General features: G+C 43.0%; 1 protein-coding gene across 1 annotated transcript in view; it reads left to right on the forward strand.

Moving 5' to 3' along the window:
• Positions 1-19,431, forward strand: part of eepd1 (endonuclease/exonuclease/phosphatase family domain containing 1) — a 140,643-nt gene that overhangs the window by 74,625 nt on the left and 46,587 nt on the right. Inside the window, exon 4 of the mRNA XM_073024039.1 lies at positions 18,323-18,374. Within this exon, the coding sequence (XP_072880140.1) occupies positions 18,323-18,374 (52 nt within the window). The remainder of the gene's footprint in view (positions 1-18,322; positions 18,375-19,431) is intronic.

Raw genomic sequence — 19,431 nt, forward strand, 5'->3', positions numbered from 1 at the left:
GTATTCACTGATATCTTTAACCTCTCACTTAGACAGTCTGAAGCACCCACTGTGTCAAGTAGGCCGCAATTATACAGGTGCCTAAGAAGAGCATGGTAACCTGCCTCAAAGACTTTCGTCCAGTAGCACTTATGTCCACTGTAATGAAGTGGTTTGCGAGGTTGGTTATGAAATTCATCAACTTTTGCCTGAGAAGCAACTTGGATTGGATCCTATTTGCCTATTGGCACAACAGGTCCACAGCAGATGCCATTTCTTTTAACTCTTCACTCAACCCCGGAAAATCTGAACAGCAAAGATGCATACATCAGGATGCTCTTTATCAACTTCAGCTTGGCATTTAATACTATCATTGCCTTAAAACTAATCAATAAGCTTCAAGTCCTCGGCCTCAATATCTCCTTGTGCAATTGGATCCTCGATTTCCTCACTTCCAGACCCCAGTGAGTTCAGATTGGCAACAACACCTCCTTCACGATCTCCATCAGCACAGGAGCACCACAGGCTGTGTGCTTAGCCTTCTACTCTACTCACTTTACACTTGTGATTGTGAGGCTAAGCACAGCTCCAATTGCAGGTTTAAGTTTGCTGACGACACCACTGTCATGGGCCGAATCAAAGGAGGTGACGAATCAGCATATAGGAGGGAGATTGAAAATCTGGCTGTGTGGTGGCAGAACAACAACCTCTTACTCAATGTCAGCAAGACCACGGAGCTGATTACTGACCAGGAGGAGGAAACCAGAGGTCCGTGAGCCAGTCCTCATCGGGGGATCGGAGGTGGAGAGGGTCAACAACTTGAAATTTCTCTTATCATTTCAGAGGACTTGTTCTGGGCTCAGCATGCAAGTACAATTATGAAGAAAGCACAGCAGCACCTCTACTTCCCTTAGAAGTTTGCAAAGATTCGATTGATATCTAAAACTGTGACAAACTACTATAGATGTGTGGTGGAGAGTATGTTGACTGATTATATAATACCCTGGTATGGAAACACCAATGCCCTTGAAGGGAAAATCCTGCAAAAAGGAGTGGATACAGTCCAGCCCATCACAGGTAAAGCCATCCCCACCAGTGAGCATATCTACATGGAACACTGTCACAGGAAAGTAGCATCCATCATCACGAACCCCTCCCACTCAGGCCTGCTCTCTTTTCACCACTGCCATGAAGAAGGTGGTACGGGAACCTCCGGACCCACACCACCAGGTTCAGGAACCCTTCAACCATCAGGCTATTGAACCAGAGGGGATAACTTCACTCATCCCCGACACCGAACTGTTTCCACAACCTATGGACTCTCTTTCAAAGACTCTTCATTTCATGTTCTTGATATTTATTATTTATTTTTTTCTTTTTGTATTTGCACAGTTTGTTTTCTGTTGTACAATGTTGGCTGTTTGTCCTTGGCGGCGCAGTCTTTCATTGATACTGTTATGTTTCTTGTATTTACTGTGTATGCCCACAAGAATTTCAGAGTTGTATATCGTAACATACATGTACTTTGATAATAAGTTTACTTTGTACTTTGATTTCATCATGTCTCTAATTTGTACCCTGTAGATTATAGAAAGACTTTGAGGCATTGGAAGATGATTTGCTTGACACAGAATACCTGATCTCTGATTTGCATTTTTTTAGCTACAGTATTGATTGGCACATAGCTAGGTATGTAGTCGATGGTGCCCCCTCACGCGATGGTGCTGCGTTAAATGCTTTTGGAAGTCAAGATGTTGTGGTTAATGTCCCTGCTTGCTGGGGTTGGCTTGGTATTGAATGATCCAAACCTAACCCAAACCAAGAGTCAGTGAGCAGATTATTTATTATTATTATTATTATCATCATCATCAGTGAGCAGTTTGCTTGTGCTTTCGGTTGTTTTGAATAATTGCTGATTATAAATGAACCTGATTGGATTAGTTGTTTTCTATGGCTAGGACATGGCTGAATAATTTTCTACATGAGTAGATACTGGTATTGCAACTGTACTTGGGACATGCTGTTTGGAGCACAGATCTTTAGCACTGCAGCCAGGGTGGTGTTGGACTTTGGCCATGCATTTGTTCGCTTATCTTGTGCGTCATATTGGCTGAGGGCTCTCTTTGGTCATGGCAAGGACCTTGGGAGCAGGCCAAGTTGGGACATCTGCCCAAATGTTTTGATTGCCGTTGATTAGAAATACTTTAACATTCTTTCAGCACGCACTATATTCCCCTCACTGGTTCACATTCATCTTCTATCAGTTGCTACATAATCTGCCATTAATCTCACTGTACACTGCAGAGCTTTGAAGTGAAGGTGTGATTTTTGGTTCCTGTGAAAGCTGTGTACTGATCTATTTTTATGGGTTGATGGAAGTGCAATGGATAGATTGCTAACTGCAAGGCCAGGTAAGACTATGCCTCTGGTAGTCTTTCCAAATTCCTCCAGAGTCTGTGACCCTCAGCACTTTCTGCTGGCCTTTTATGTGCTCCCAAACCGTGATTATGTGGTAGGGAAGTTCTAGGGAGTTTCTAAGGTAGGTTACATGGTCAGCACAACATTGTGGGCCGAAGGGCCTGTAATGAGTTATATATTTCTATATTCTGTATTCTGTTCTGTATTTGCACATTGATTGTCTGTCCTGTTAGGTCTTTCATTAATTCTGTTACGGTTCTTGGATTTATTGAATATGCCCGCAAGAAATCATATATGATGACATATATGTACGTTAATAATAAATTTACTTTAAACTTTGAACTGTATCTGTATGTTTCTTTTGCAGTATGATGAAAAGACATAACATCAGTACTAATTGCTTGCATTTCTAATATTGTTTAATATTTTTAATAATATTGTGCTAAGTGTGTTGTAGAACAAAATTTGATAACTGCTGCACACAGATATGCCATGTGTTTGAACAGCAACATAGAACTTCAGAGATGATTTAGAGGAGAATCCTTTGCCAAATGTTTATTTTTAATACAGGAATGAGCATCAACCCCAAACCTTGTAGTGTACGGGCAGTTTTTTTTGTACTCTAATTCCGCAAGACAATTTCTGATGGCATTGTGGAACATTCGTCATTGCCCAAAGTTCATAGTTCAAAGTAAATTTACTAACCAAATACATATATGTCAGCGTCTGCAACCAGAGATTCATTTTCTTGCAGGCAATCACAGTAAATACAAGAAGCACAATAGAATCAATGAAAGACCGGACACACAGCCAGTGTGCAAAATACAGCAAATTGCAATTTCAAAAACAGAAAAGAAAGTAATAATAACAATAATAAATATCAAGCTCAGGAGATGGAGAGTGCTTGAAAGTGAGTCGGTAGGTTGTGAGAATGGATAAGTGATTGGGTGTGTGAAGTTATCCCCTCTGCTTAAAGAGCCTGGTGGTCGAGGGGTAGTAACTGTTCCTGAACTTCATGGTGCGAGTCCTGAAGTTGCTGTAGCTTTTTCCTGATGGCAGCAGCAAGAAGAAACCAGAGCCTGCACGATGCGTGCTGCTTTCCTGCGACAGCACTGTGCGGATGTGCTTATTGGTGGGGAGAGCCTTACCCACAATGGACAGGGCCATGTCAAGTACTTTTTGGAGTCTTTTCTGTTCTAGGGCATTGGTGTTTCTATACCAGACTATGATGCAACCAGTCCATATACTCTCTACCACACATCAATACAGGCTTGTCAAAGATTTGGACGTCATGCCAATTCTTTGCCAAGTTCTAAGGGTGTGGAGGTGCTGCTGTGCTCTCTTTATAATGGCACATGTGTGCTGGAGCTAGAACACATCTCCTAAAATAATAACACCAAAGAATTTAAAGTTGCTCATCCTGTCCACTTCTGATCCTCCAATGAGGACTGGCTGATGGACCTCTGGTTTCCTTCCCTGAAGACAATAATCAGTTCCTTGTTCTTGCTGAGGTTGAGTGACAGATTGTTATTGTGGTACTACTCAGCCAGATTTTCTATCTCCCTCGTATACGGATTCATCACCACCTTTAATTCGGCCAACTACAGTGGTGTCATCAGCAAACTTAAATATAGCATTGGAGCTGTGCTTAACCTCAGGCATAAGTGTAAAGCGAATAAGTCAAGGGACTAAGCACATAACCTGTGCTGATGGAGATTGTGGAGGAGATTTTGTTGCCAATCCGTACTGTCTGAGGTCCGAAAGTAAGGAAAATGAGGAACCATTGTACAAGGAAGTATTGAAGCCAAGGTCTTGAAATTTATTGATTAGTTTTGAGGGGATGATAGGATAGATTCTGAGCTGTGGTTTATAAAGAGCATCCTGATTATACCCATCTTGAACACAAAGAGAATCGCATGCAAACTCCTTTCTATGGTAATCTCTGTATATTAATAATGAAACAGAATCCTACCTCAAGATCAGGAATTATTTATTATCAGCTTTGAAGTTTTTTATTTTTAGAATAAGCTTAAAATATCTGAATTATGTTGATCATAATCTTGCATCTGTTGTGTAGAAGTGAGTAATGCCTTCAAAGACGTAAATGTAACTTTAATTCTGCCTCCTCTCCAAAGCTGCCGGCTTCTGGCCTGGAGTAGTTTTCCACTGCCTCTGAAAGTTCAATGGTGGTTTCATCAAATGCCCATCCTTCTTGGGAGCCTGGACAATGTCGATGATGGGTCATTTATCCCAGAGTAAATTGCCCTGTTGCATGTGTACACAAGTGTGTGATCTCTAAATAATGGTATCTCAGCTGCTTATCCAGATGGAAAGTAATATGATTTTTAATATTAATTGCTCCCTGCTGCAGATTTGTGGACATATTTGACCTCTATTGCAGATGGCTCGCTGTTCATACAGAAACAAATAACTGCTGTTGCTATTTTGTGAAGGTGCAGTTAATACTCATGGGGAAAGGGTTATATAAAAAGTGCCACTTGTTTATCACAGGTGAATGTTCAAAGGGGACATATCAAGCAAGTAAAATGATCGCTGAATTCTCTGTGGACTGCTGTTCCATCATAACTATTGCCGCTGACATGAATCCAGCGGCAACAGAAAACTTAATGGCACTTTCCAGAATCTCAGCTCCTAAGAGCACGAGGGCAGTCAGTGATGGCACCAGGGTGCTCTCCCGTGGAGCTGAAGAAGTGTCACCGCTCTTTCAACATGGCCGGCTCAGAATGCCTGCCCAAGCACTGGAAGCACTGTTGTCACATGCTCTGTAGCAGTTCAGGGAGCCGCCTTGCAAGGGTGGTTGTAGATGGAGTAATAAACACGAGCTGAGCTCACTAAAAACGAACCGAGGGAGGGGAGAAAAGCACACTCGGATTGTTGGGAAATACAGTCAATGCTTTGTTCAGACTTGTAATGAGAAGCAGACAATTGAAACATCTGCCATCTCCTGTGCCTGCAATAATCTGGCATTTGATTGTTTGGGAGTCCTTTTGGTTTTTCATCTAGCTCACTCGTTAGTCCAGAGTGTGAGCAGAGAGTCTGCAGTGTGAGCGGAGAGTCTACAGTGTGAGCAGAGCTGGGGTTGCTTGGATGTTTCCTGTTCCTTTTAAATTCAATGGCTTCACTGGAAAATAGATTCTATTATAATTTTTTAAATATGCTTGGGATTTACAGGAATAATATCCAATAATCCAAAGAAAAATCTATTGATCCAGAACCACCAAAGCACTAGATTATCAGAAGTTGTCTGTGTTTGTTTTCAAGCAAGAGAAGATTTGAAAGTGATTTTATATTTTGGGTCAAGTCAGCTTGTCAGTCTTTTGTGTTTTTTTTTCTGACATGACTAGAAATAACAAGTAAGAAAATATTAATGTTGCTTCACATTCCCATTCAGATATGTCAGTCCATGGCCTCCTCTACTGCCATGATGAGGCCAAACTCAGGTTGGAGGAGCAACACCTCATATACCATCTGGGTAGTCTCCAGCCCATTGGTACGAACATCGAATTCTCCAACTTCCGGTAATTCCCTCCATCTCCCTTCCCCCATCCCAGTTTCACTCTGCCTCCTCTTCCAGCTGCCTATCACCTCTCATGATTCTGCCTTCTTCTACTACCCATAGTGCTTTCCCCTTACATTCCTCCTTCACCTTTCCTGCCTATCCCCTCCCTGCTTCCCCTCCCCCACCCCTTGATCTTTCCTCTTATTGGTTTTTCACTGTGCACCTACTAGCCTTCTCCTTCCCACCCTCCCCCCACCTTCTTTATAGGGCCCCTGCCCCCTCCTTCTTCAGTCCTGACGAAGGGTCTTGGCCCAAAACGTCGACTATTCGTTTCCACAGATGCTGCCCGACCTGCTGAGTTCCTCCAGCTTGTTGTACGTGTTGCTTTGACCCCAGCATCTGCAGTGTCATTAATATTGAGTGCTGCAATTTTCAAAGTGGTCTACAGCCAATCAGCTTGCATTGTCATACAGGTAACACAATTTGTTCAGGACAAAGGGGACCGGAAATACCAATGAGCTAAATGACCAGGACTCCTCTTTGGGGTACTTGTTGAGCAATATCTTTGGCAAGAGATTGGGAGTCTGCTTCCCTGCATCAATGATCCCATGACTGTATTTCTACGTTCATCTGCGAGATCAGGACACCAGGGTGTGGTAACTGGTGCGTGCAAAGCTGCGTCATATTGGGAGTATCATCCTTGGGTAAAGGTGCTTTGAACTTACAACCTGCAGATGTAAGAGGTTTCCGTGGCTGAGACGGGATCCAGATTTCCAGTGTCGGGAAGGGTCATGGAAGCAGCTGCAATCTCCTACAGTCATGTTTGGGACACTGAAGACGGGTTCCAAGTTGCTGCCAAATGCAAAGAGAGTTACGCAAGCCTGCCACAGATAGTGGCACTCGGTGTTTCGCCATTCATAAAAATGACCTCAATTGTTTCTCAGCAATCAGAGGTTTATTTTTCTGAATAATATACCTAATGAAATAAAAGAAGATGTGCTCAGTGAGGGTGTTAGCTGCGAACAGGAGCCTAGTGTGTGTTTCTCTGACTTTTGGGATAGATGTTTCCGAGTCCAAATTTCCAGGGCAAGCTCCTTTGACAAAGTAAGTCAAACAGAGTGCTTAGAGTGGTGTTAACTGTACTGGTATCACACATACAGCATATTCTGTATAGGGCTGTTTAGTGGCCAGAGGTATGCTGTCTTGGTACAGCAGCTATCACACCTGATTTGCCATTTTGCTCTTTTCACAGTCAAATTTAATCCAAATTAAATCAAGCCCCTCGCCTTGAACAAAAAGCACCTTGTGCATTATTTCAAATGGGTTGGGCAGTTTTTCTGTTGGGATCTGTGGTAAACTATGTATACCTGTCTGGACACGCCCCTCTGCTGACTGCTCCTGTGGCTCCTCCAACAGACCCCGGTATAAAGGCGATTGGAGGCACTGCTCCTCCCTCAGTCTCCGAGATGCCGTGCTCCGTTTTGCTGCTAATAAAAGCCTATCGTTCACCTCCCGTCTCCGAGAGTTATTGATGGTGCATCAATTTTATTAGCAGCAATTTTAAAACATGGAGAGCATTTTACGACCAGACAGATTGGATCTCAACCCACAGTCCCAGGAAGCCGGCGACGCTTTCGAACTCTGGCTAGCGTGCTTTGAATTGTACCTGGAGGAGATTCATGTGACCAACCCTGCCACAAAGCGCAGGGTTCTCCTCTCCAGAGTCAGTGCAAGGCTAGGGGTATTGCTGCTAGTAGGACCACGAGCTATAATCCCCGGGGGAATGGACAGCTGGAGAGGGAGAATGCCACTGTGTGGAAGGCCACACTCTTAGCCCTTAGGTCAAAGGGATTGCCGGTCTCTCGCTGGCAGTAGGTCCTCCCCGAGGCGCTCCACTCCATCCGCTCCCTGTTATGCACGTCCACCAATGCCACCCCTCATGAGTGACTCTTTTCTTTTCCCAGGAAGTCTGCCACTAGGACCACCTTACCAGCTTGGCTGACGTCCCCAGGGCCAGTGCTGCTCCGGAAACATGCGAGGAGCAATAAATACTCCCCGATGGTTGAGAGGGTTCACTTACTTCATGTGAACCCCCAGTATGCCTACGTGGTCTTACCTGATGGGCGGGAGGACACGGTCTCCGTCCACGACCTGGCACCCGCTGGAGCACCAGACCCCTACCCTGAACACTCCCCGGTGACTATGAACCCCTTACCCACCGAGGTATATTCCCATGAGACACTGCGCACACCAAGCCCTAAACAGACTCCTCACGACACTCCCATACTGGGCGCCACGCACACGCATGAGGGATTACTGACGCCTAATGGGCTGGCACCTCAAGTCAGGCCGGAACCAGCACAACCACCGTCTCCGGTGCAATCACCACCGGTGCTACGTAGATCGCAGCGACAGACTCGACCGCCTGATAGACTTAACCTGTAAATATACTTGTAAGAAACTTTGCCCCGTGGGGACTCTCTTTTAAAACAAAGTGGGGGTGAATGTGGTAAACTATGTATACCCATCTGAACACGCCCCTCTGCTGACTGCTCCTGTGGCTCCTCCCACAGACCCCTGTATAAAGGTGATTGGAGGCACTGCTCCCCCCTCAGTGTCCGAGATGCCGTGCTCCATTTTGCTGCTAATAAAAGCCTATCGTTCACCTCCCCTCTCCGAGGGTTATTGATGGTGCATCAGGATCAATTGGGTCAATCATCAGCTGGCTTGTTAATGTGGAATTCTTTATAACGATGAGAAACCTTACACTACAGATTGTACCGATATGCTCCTGATTCAGATTAATCCTGAACATTATTGAAATTGGGATTCTGAGGGAAGGTGAATAAAGTAATGTACATTTTATTTCAAACCTTTTTTCTAAACAAAAGCTAGAAATCGACTAAATTGTCAGCACAGGCCTAAGGTTAAGATGGTGGCAACTTAACTCTTGCAGATGTTGAGGGAAGCAGTTAAGGCTGGAGAGTTTAAGGCAACGATCAGCCGTCTTCATGGGGTGCCCTGTCTTTTATTTTGACTGTATTCTGGTTAAGCTGCAGCCGCAGCTGTGAGTTGATGGTGAGAGGGATGTCTCAGGAGAGATGCTGTTTGTCTGGCGTAATACCTCAAATCATGGCTCTGCTTGATACTGTAGATATTGTGCATTGTAGTACAAATTATGCAAGGAAAAATAAAACAATTGCCCTTAGTATCCAGTCTTTAACATAAGCTTATTTTCCTTTCAGCTTGAAGTTTTTAAAATGCAAAATATTAACATCAATGATTTTGCGAGATGCACGTGAAAAAAACTGGGGATTAATTTGTATGATGCATCTCTGATACTGGAATTGGGAGGCAAGAAAAAAGCTTTGACCGTCAGTATGTTCTTCTGCCAAACTGCTTGGTACATGTTAGTCAGTTTTGAGCAGCCAGTCCGTGGTACACAGTGAAAACGCAAGTGGTGAAAAGCTTTAGATTGAACTTGCCGATAGGCTACACATATCACGAACACGAGAAAATCTGCTGCAGATGCTGGAAATCCAAAGCAACACACACAAAACGCTGGAGGAGCTCAGCAGGCCAGGCAGCATCTGTGGAAGAGAGTAAACAGTCGATGTTTTGGGCCGAGTCCCTTTGTCTAAAGAAGGGTCTCAGCCCGAAACGTCAATTGTTTAGTCTTTTCCACAGTTGCTGCTTGGCCTGCTGAGTTCCTCCAGAATATTGTGTGTGCTACTACACACATCATCATGCTGTAATTTATTCCTCTTTGTTATCATAGATAAACTAATTTGCATTTTAGTGTCTCAATGTTAATTATGCTGTTGTCTCCTTAGAGAGCCCAGTTCGTAGTCTGCCCACTCATTAGAACTTCTTTCCACAGGCATGTTTAAATTTGCATTCCTTTACCCAGTCCATGAACTTTGTTTCTATTCCGGCAAAGCTGAAGCGGTTTATCTAGTCCCTTTTGGAATCTTATAAAAAGCAAATGCATCCTCTTTATCCAGTACAGATTTGTCCAATTAATTCAAACCTTCATAATCCTAACTGATTTTAATTCTTATCTGTACTGTAGGTGTCCCTCAGTGGATGGGTGACATATTGTTTAATGACCACATTTGGTGTGAAAGGTTAGATGTGAGGGAAGTAGTAACAATAATCATCCAGAAATGAATATGCAAAAAAGGGGGATACAAAGCCCTTGTACGTGTTTGCCCCACAGCTTTAAATCTTGTCCGTACACTTGATCATACTGTTCAAAACATCTTACTTGCTTTCTGAAGGGTCAGCAAAATTACACAAGGGCTTCATTTGTTTCTTAGCAGGGAAGACTTCTGTGCAAAAGCAACATACAGAAAGCAGATTCAACAGATATACACCCAGTGGCCTTTTTATTAGGTACATCTGTGCATGTCGTTAATGCAAATATCTAATCGGCCAATCATGCGGTAGTAAATCAATGCATACAAGCACACAGACATGTTCAAGACGTTTAGTTGTTGTTCAGACCAAATATCAGGATGGGGAAAATGTAATCTAAGTGAGATTCACTGTGAAATGAATTGAATTGACTTTATTTCTTACATCCTTGACATACATGAGGAGTAAAAATCTTTTATGTTACATCTCTGTCTACGTGTGCAATGTGCAGTCATAGTAATTTATAATAAATAGAACAGTCAATGAACATAAAAATACACTCGGCTCACTGTGAGTTAATCAGTCTGATGGCCTGGTGTCACGAAGCTGTCCCGCTTGGTGATTGTTGGTGCCAGAGAGGGTGGTTTGAGTATCTCAGGAATTGTCAATCTCCCGGGATTTCCACACACACCAGTCTCTAGAGTTCACAGAGAAAAGCATCAGTAAGCAGCAGTCAGTGGGCGAGAGCGCCTTGTTACTGAGAGCGGTCAGTGGGGGACGGGGAGAGTGGTTCAAGCTGACAGTAATTTAAATTACCACTCATTACAACAGTGGTGTGCAGAAAAACATCCCTGAGTGCACAACACGAAGTGGATGAGCAACAGCAGAAGACCACTGGCCACTTCATTAGGTACGGGAGGTAAAGTGGCTACTGAGTGTATATTCAACAAAATCTGAGACCATATAAGTTGAGTTTTTTTGCAAGGGTAGAAGCTTTTGTGGTTTAATACAGTGCTGGTGAATTCTGATAAATGCATTTTATGCAGAACATCTACCAACTGATTCTGGGTTGTTTTTTTCAGGGATGATGGGGTGTGTGAGGCTGGAAAAATACCAAAGGCATGACTAATCTTTACAAGGAACAGGGAATGTCCATTAGTTACAGTTATGACTAAACATTATTTTAAATCTTGCAGACTTAATTAGAAAATCTTCCAAATAATTTACTCACAGTTAAGTGAAGTAAACCCAAAGTGCTTGCACAACATGCTTCCTGTCTGTAAAGTTTTGCAGTTCATCACCTTCCTAGACCAATAAATTGCATGCTTTTTTTCCCAATTGAATATTAGTTAAAGCTGATGAAAATAATTGGATACTCTAAAATTCAATTTGGTGCTGGCTTTAAGTTGTTACTAATTCCCTTCAATGCTTAAAGTCCAAATTTCTCACAGATTGTAACTCAGTCTTGGGTTAATACTTGGTTTGATGGTTAAATAGTTTGTCTGACAGCCAGTCCAAGGGAAAGGGGGGGGTGGGGGGGGGGGTGTAGGTAATACAAATCAGTTGAAGTAAAAATTTAGTAGTTGCTGTTGAAATGGACTGCCACATTTTACCCCTAAAATCAAGCCTAATTGGGAATTATTGAGACCTTGGCCTCAGTACCTCCATGTAGATGCATGGTGGAAATATATTTAATATTTGCATCATGCTCTGGTATGGAAACACTAATGCCCTTGAATGGAAAAAAACTGCAAAACTAGTGGATGCAGCCCAGTCCATCGCAGGTAAACCCCTCCCCACCACTGAGCGGATTTACAAGTAATGCAACACATGCAAAATGCTGGAGGAACTCAGCAGGTCGGGCAGCATCTGTGAAAGTGAATAAACAGTCGATGTTTCAGGCTGAGGCCCTTCTTCAGGACTGGAAAGGCGAGTGGGGTGAAGTATTGCTGTAGCAGGAAAGCAGCATCCATCATCAAGGACCCCCTCCATTCAGGCAATACTCTCTTCTTGGTACAGCCATTGGGAAGCAGGTACAGAAGCCTCAAGTCCCTCACCACCAGGTTCAAGAACAGTTATTACCCCTCAAACATCAGGATCATGAGCCAAAAGGGATAACTTCAATTACCCCACCAATGAACTGATTCCACAACCTGTGCACTCAATTTTAAGGACTCTACAACTCATGTTCTTGATATTTATGCTTATTTATTTATTTTTTATTATTATTTTGCACATTTTATCTTTTGCACATTATCTGTCGTGTGGTTTTTTCAGTGATTCTATTGTGTTTCTATTTACTGTGAATGCCTTGAAGAAAATGAATAAGTACTTTGATAATAAGTTTACTTTGAGGAAGGTAAAGACTCCACGGTCTCCAGTGAGTTCCCTATTAGTAAGCCAGGAGGCTAAGGACTTTACTAGGCTCTCAGTACTAGTGGATGACTTTGTTGTTGCAATTCATTTTCAGGACTAGTTTGTAACAAGTCCAAGGTTACCAAGACAATTTCTTCCATGTTTTTTATTTAATTTAAATGATTTCTTTTTGAGAAATAGACTTCCAGTAGTAACTGGGCCTCTGACATGATTCTGGGGGGAATTTGGGGCAAATCAGGAGTGAATTAATAAAGGTTTACATCACCCCAGTATTGTAGGTGTACCTGTGAGGTGTCTCTTTGTTACATCTTTGGTTCATTTTTCAAGTTTCTTTAGTTAAATTAAATTTGCTAGTGGCTGTTTAAAGGCTGTAAACTCAGTGCAGGTATGTGGATCAATATGGAATATGTGATCTTTGGGCAAGTCAAAATCAGGTTTAATGCCACCAGCATATGACGTGAAATTCGTTGCCTTTGCAGCAGCAGTACAAGTCGATACATAACAATAGAGAGGGGAAAAACCTGAATTACAGGAAGTATATATATATTAATTAGTTAAACGAGACAAAAACAAATTTTAAAAAGTAGTGAGGTAGTGTTCATGGGCTCTGTGTCCGTTCAGAAATTGAATGAAGCCCTAATCTTGTAATAATCAATGAAACGGAGGAGGCTGTTGGAAGGTTTCACTTTGCAGCCTCTGCCAGGGATACAGTTTTTCATTTACTAAGCTGCAGATGGATTCCTTCCTCTCTTGCTGTCAGGAATATTAAGTGTGTATTAGCATAAAATTTACTCTCTAGGAAGCTGAGTGTTATTAGGATTGGATGACTCTTTCAAGTTGGATACAGCTTTTCCATCATCATTATATTTTTTATTCTAAAGGTATTACACCCAGGTGCAATGAGGTTCCTTGCTTGCGTGAAGCTCACGGTAAACAGTGTACATGGTAATAATAAATACAGCAACAAGTGCAAAACAACAGGCTGGTGCAAAGATAGTGGGTGCAGAAAGAAATGCCAAAGTGGTGAGATTGGAAGAGGGAGAATTAAAGTTTTAGGAACACAGGTAGAGTTCATTATAAACTATTTTTGTTTGCCCTTTGCATTGCATTGTCCAGCCTGCAGTGTAAACACTAATATATGAAAAATTCTTTCTGAACCTTTCCTGAACCATTGAAGATAACATTTCCTTAACCCCTCTTACAGCCTCAGGAGTACTGTTGAAGTGTTGCCACTGTGTCACATAGGGAGTATGGCAGCTGGTATCGCATGAACAGTACTCTTGTTTCACAACTGCACCCTTTTACGTCTGTTAGCAGCTTTTGGGGGCTGTCAGCTGATTCCACGGCACGTGACCGTGAGCTGTTGGCACATGGCTGCAGTTGCTCAGTTTGCTGACTGTTTGCTCTGTTTCCATCGTCAGAAAACAGAACAATGCACATCGTCAGTGACCTCAGCATGAGTGCAGATGGAGGAAGTAGCAAGGCACTCTCAAGCCTTAGTAATAGTCAGGGAATCCACTGCCAAAACCAACACCAGCATGATTTCAGGTTACAAATCAACACTCTGTATTCCTGTTTATTTCTTAACTTCTGATATCAAACAAATTGTGGTAGTGGTGCCAAGCTTTGCAAAGTTCTCAATGAGTTAGTGAATGCACGTCTTATAGGTCTCTTAAAAGTACTTTCGGACACAATGAATCATTATGTACACGGTTAGTACTTGCAGAAGAGCTGCACCGATTCCCTCGTGCTTCTCCACACAACTGTTTGTAACCACGGTCAGTGCTGAAGCAAGTCAAGATGATGCTCGAAGCTGCAATTAAGGGCTTTGATTTTGTTCCCAATTCATTGCTGTCCTTGGCCATTCCCGTGGAGGTTGTCGTGTCTGTGGGAGGTGCTGAGTAAAGCCTGGTGAAACACTCTGGTACATCTCGGAGACGGCACAGGTTGCGTCCAAATTGTAGCTATGCGTGGGAGAGTGAGCGCGGTGGTCTCGAGCTTGAGTTCTTCAGTGGAGTGTTTGGCATATATGAAGCCTGCATACTGATGCCAGATTTTTTCATTCATAGGTCATAATGATATAGATTCTTCCGTTTGCTGCCACTTGCAAAAGCATTAGGAGAGCCTTGACTGCTCCCGTCTCTCTAATATTTTCCATGTCTTCAGCTGTTGTGAGCTTCATGTTTGGTATCGCTTGGATTGTTGCCATAGCTTAGTCTGTGGTCGTGACATCAGCATACAAGTTGACAGTCTAAATAATGTTTCTGGGGGAAGTGAAAATAAATGATTTTATTGCGTCTTTTCTTTAACTTGGCATCCCAAAGTTCCACCTTTTTCCAAGAAATGCCAATGCATATGTTTTTATCAAGGCGATTGTTGAAATGGAGTGGACTTGGGGGGGTGGGTACAGTTTTAGGAGAAGGAAGGGAGAGATGCAATGTCTGAGGAGCACTGCATATGCGGTAAAATGACTGCCTTATTCTGATTAATTGGCTATTGAACTTGTTCTGTCAGGTGTCCAGCTACTGGTTGTAGTTTTAATAATTTAGAATTCAGACAAGAATAGGGTTGATCTTGCTGATTTCTTTTTGCAAGGAAGAAGCCAATAATAGTGCCTTTGGAAATTAGAGAATTAAACTTTCAAACTGTTCTCAAGCAATGAGGAAGTCCAGCTTCCCCAGTGGTGTCCATCCATCTGTGTTCAAGCGCTGCTTTAATTTCCATTGAACATTGTTATATTTTGACATAATTTCTGAACAGCCTCAATAGAGTACATTTATTTAGTGTCTAGTCTGGACTTTGAAACTCTGCTGCTTTAAAAACCAGAGACAAAATTTGCCAAGTAATGTTTATAAATTTTCAGACTTGTTCATTATTCCCGTAATCAAGACTGCGTTGCTAAGTAACTCTGGAGTTTTTTTAAAAATGCTATGAAGCTATCAATTCTTAAATCAATATTTATTTCTACTGCATATTTGCTCAGCATCTTGTGCACTTATCATTGCAAACTAGCTGGAAACATTTTTAATAACTGTATCTGAGTAAGCATTCATTAATTTTGCTAAATTAAGTCAATGTAAATACAAAAAAACCCACTCAAATTAGTGAAGTGAACTTTGTGCGTAATGTAATGAACTGAATTTGAGCCAGCTGGCAGTGGATAGTGAACTGATATTTCAGGACGAGGGGAAATTCGGTTCTTGTGTTGAAAACTGGAAAGCTTCAGTGTTAACCCCTCAGATCAGATCAGAGCAGACACAGCTTCGGAAACAGATACCTGCTTTCACTGGAGTGACAGAACGATAAAGCCAGGCTTGTCAAATTTCTTGATCAAGTATATATTCCATCCTGGGTACTTAAGTTCTGTTGCTGCTATCTCGAGTGCAATTAGAGAGGGTTTAAGGTGCTGTCAGAACAATGTGCCATTAATACTTTTAAAGAAAAACATTTGGATGTGCTTCAGGATGAAGGAAAGCCTGTGGCTTCACTCACAGCCTGTACTGGTTCTGACTGGGCTGAAGAAGGGAAACATTCAGCAGAGCTCCCACTTCTGATTCATTATCTATAAGCCAGACGCTATGGCAGCATCGCATTTAAGTCATTGGACTAGTGTCCAAAGCCCTGGACTATTGATCCACACTCCACTGTGATAGCTGAAGTAAATAAACCAGACTGTTGAACAAACTCATCTGGTTCACCAAAATCCTTCCCAGTCTACTAGTCCTAAACGTCTCTCTTTCCATACATAACACGCAAACAAGGCATTTCGTCCCACCTTGTCCCTGTTGACCTCGATGCCTGTCTGTACTAATCCCATTAGGCTCTCTCCCTGTGCTCCTTTCCTAACCAAGGACCTGTTCGAAAGCCCTTTTTTAAATGTTGCAAGCATTGTCGTCGTATCTGCCTCTACCAGCACCTTGGAGCTCTTTTGAACTTCTCCCCCTTATCGTTAATCTGTGTCTTTTAGTTCTCGACCCCGACTGCCCTAGAAAAAGGATACTGACTACCCATCCTATTTATGCCATTCATAATTTTATATACTTGCATATGATTAGTTTCAGCCTCCTACATTCCAGCAGGAATAAATACTGCCTGTTCAGTCTTTCCTTATGATTCAAATCATCCATTCCAAAGATTCAAAATACATTTATTATCAAAATATATATTCAGAATGCAACTCTGAGATTAGTCTTCTCCAGATAGCCAAGGAAACATCAATCACCCGATGCATGAAAGAACAAGCTGTGCAAACGGCAAAAAGCGACACATAGAATGTCAAACATCAAACCGGGAGGCCAGTATTATTCAGTTTAGCTCAGCGCTGTGCCGCTAGCCCACTGCCAAAGCGCCTCAGTCCGTGTTGATTGCCCCAATCAAACCTCTCAAAAACAGCAAAACAAGAGTAACCAGAGATCAGAAAGACGTGCACCATGAACCTCAAGGTCCCCCAAAATGAGTCCATAGCCTCGCCAATCAGTTCTTGCAGCATGGAACTAAAGTCTCCTGCACCTTCCTCCGGCAGCAGGTTAGCATGAGGGAGAGGAAGACCAGTCAAACACAGACAGGCAGTGACGAACACCCGCCTGTCCTCCACTCTTATCCTCGTTGACTTCAACCTTACGGCGCCTCAATCAAAGGGAAGCAATGGAGTTGATCATGGGGTCGTGCCCTCAATGCCTCAGTTGGAGGGAAGCAATGGAGTTGATCATGGGGTCGTGCCCTCAATGCCTCAGTTGGAGGGAAGCAATGGAGTTGATCATGGGGTTGTGCCCTCAGTTGGAGGGAAGCAGTGGAGTTGATCATGGGGTCGTGCCCTCAGTTGGAGGGAAGCAATGGAGTTGATCATGGGGTCGTGCCCTCAGTTGGAGGGAAGCAATGGAGTTGATCATGGGGTCATGCCCTCAGTTGGAGGGAAGCAGTGGAGTTGCCCCCGAATCCAGGCCTCTAGGCTGTGCACTCTGCAGCAAAGCGCCAGATTGCTCAATCAGGCCAAAAACACAACATCGACTGAGGTTCCAGTTGCAGTAGGGTCATATTCGAAAGAAGTGGTTTTGTAAACTGTCGCCATTGGTCACGTTGTTCGCTGGCACCATGTTGCCTGGCTCTATCCTGGTGAATCTCTTCTGCCCTCTCCATGTTTCCATATTTTTCTACAAATTTAGAAGGAAGCTGTCTCAGCCCATTAAGTCCGTTCTAGCTCAGAGAAAAGCAGCTGCTGCAACTCCTCAACAGAATTTGTCACTCGCCTAAGCAATCTACCAACCCAGAGCACTTGGAGGAAACCCAGGGATATCGTGTAAACTCAACCCAAGTGTTCAGTGTTGAACCTGGATCACTGGAGCTGTGCAGTACTAGCTGTGCCACTCTTCCTGCCCAGAGACTCCAAACCCTTCAATGTGCCGACATTGAACTGCTTCCTTAGTTTGCCGGGGGCATGACATTAGAGTTGGGCATTGAATGGCAGAGTTGGCATTGAAGGAAAAAGAGTGGACATTGCGCAGGAAATGGATGTGGGCAAGGATGTTTACTGTGCTGTAATAATGTATAATGTTACCACAGTGTGATTCCCACAGGATGTGCTTTCTCTTCCTAATTTACCATGTACAGTATCATTAGAATTAAAGTAATGCCCTGTTCCTATAAGCTAGTTTAATGGTACTTTTTTTAAAATTGAAAACTCGCTAAAGGAAGTGTTCATTTGTCACTTTGTCAATTTGAAAAAAAATTCAGCAAGTAGCTGTGAGTTCCCATGGGAAATATTTGTGGTGTTGTCTTTAAGGATTTTATATGCAATGATGTAAAGAACCGTAGAAATCCCCAAAGTGTCTTGATGTATAAGTGTTGTGCTATTTCAGGGGGGAACAAACGCTTAGAATTTGCTTTGTTTTCCAGCATCAAGTTGTTAGCTGTGCAAGAAATTACTGATCGGGAAGTCTTGGAAAAGGTAAGGTTTTTTAAAACCATCTTTTTATTTTTAAACGATTGTGAAAATCTTGCAAGAATGGTTCAACTAATGGAAGTTGACAGGCCATTCAAGAACAATCATCGTACCTTTTGCTCAGTCATTGAAAGTCATAGATAATAAAACTCACATACGGCTGCATTCAGTTCTGGTCACCCCATTGGCGTGGGGGCTTTGGATAGGGTGCAAAAGAGATTCACCAGGATTCTGCCTATTTGGCATCTATTCTAAGGACAGATTGGACAAGCTTGTGATGTTTTCTCCGGAATGGTGGAGACGAAACCTAATAGAAGTTTTTAAGATTATGAGAGGCAAAGATAGACACCTGGTTTCTTTTCCCCAGGGTTGAAATTTCTAATTCTGGAGTTCTTGAATTTAAAGTGAGGGGGTTAACTTCAACGGAGATGGGCGGGGCAATTTTTTTTACACAGTGACAGGTGCCTGAAATGCACTGCCAGGTAAATACGATAAGAGGAGGTTGAGAGGCTTTTGAATACGCAGAGATGGAGAAATATGAACATTGTGCAGGCAGGAGGAGTTAATTTAGTTAGGTGTTTAATTATTAGTTTGACACCATGTCATGGCCTCTTTCTGTGCTGCACTGTTCTGTGATCAGAGTGAAGCTGCATCAGTTGGCGCTGAGTATCTCTAGCTCTGGTGGAATGGGAGTTCTGCTGTTTTAAGGGCCTCAGTAGTGGTCTATCAGCTCCATAGAACAGCTTTGGCTGACCCAGGCTGGAGACCGGGGGGTGTGCACCCATATGTTGAACCCCGGGGTTCGTGATTGTTGACACGTGCATGCTGATCAAATCTGGGACCTTGGAGATGAGGTGGTGGCATTTCTTAAGTTAACATACCCTCTTTCCTGGTGGCATTGAGCACAAATTCGAGAAAATGTCCTCTTTGAAAACACCTTTCACAGCTTCAGCAGACACCAACCTGCTTGAAAAAGAGATATGACTGTAGCGCTGGCCTGGGGCCATGGTGAGCCCCAGGCTCTGCCATTAGGTGCGGGCTATTGATAGATTTATTGATGTTG

The sequence above is a fragment of the Hemitrygon akajei genome, chromosome 20 (genome assembly GCF_048418815.1).
Source record: "Hemitrygon akajei chromosome 20, sHemAka1.3, whole genome shotgun sequence".
In the NCBI taxonomy this organism is placed as follows: domain Eukaryota; kingdom Metazoa; phylum Chordata; class Chondrichthyes; order Myliobatiformes; family Dasyatidae; genus Hemitrygon; species Hemitrygon akajei.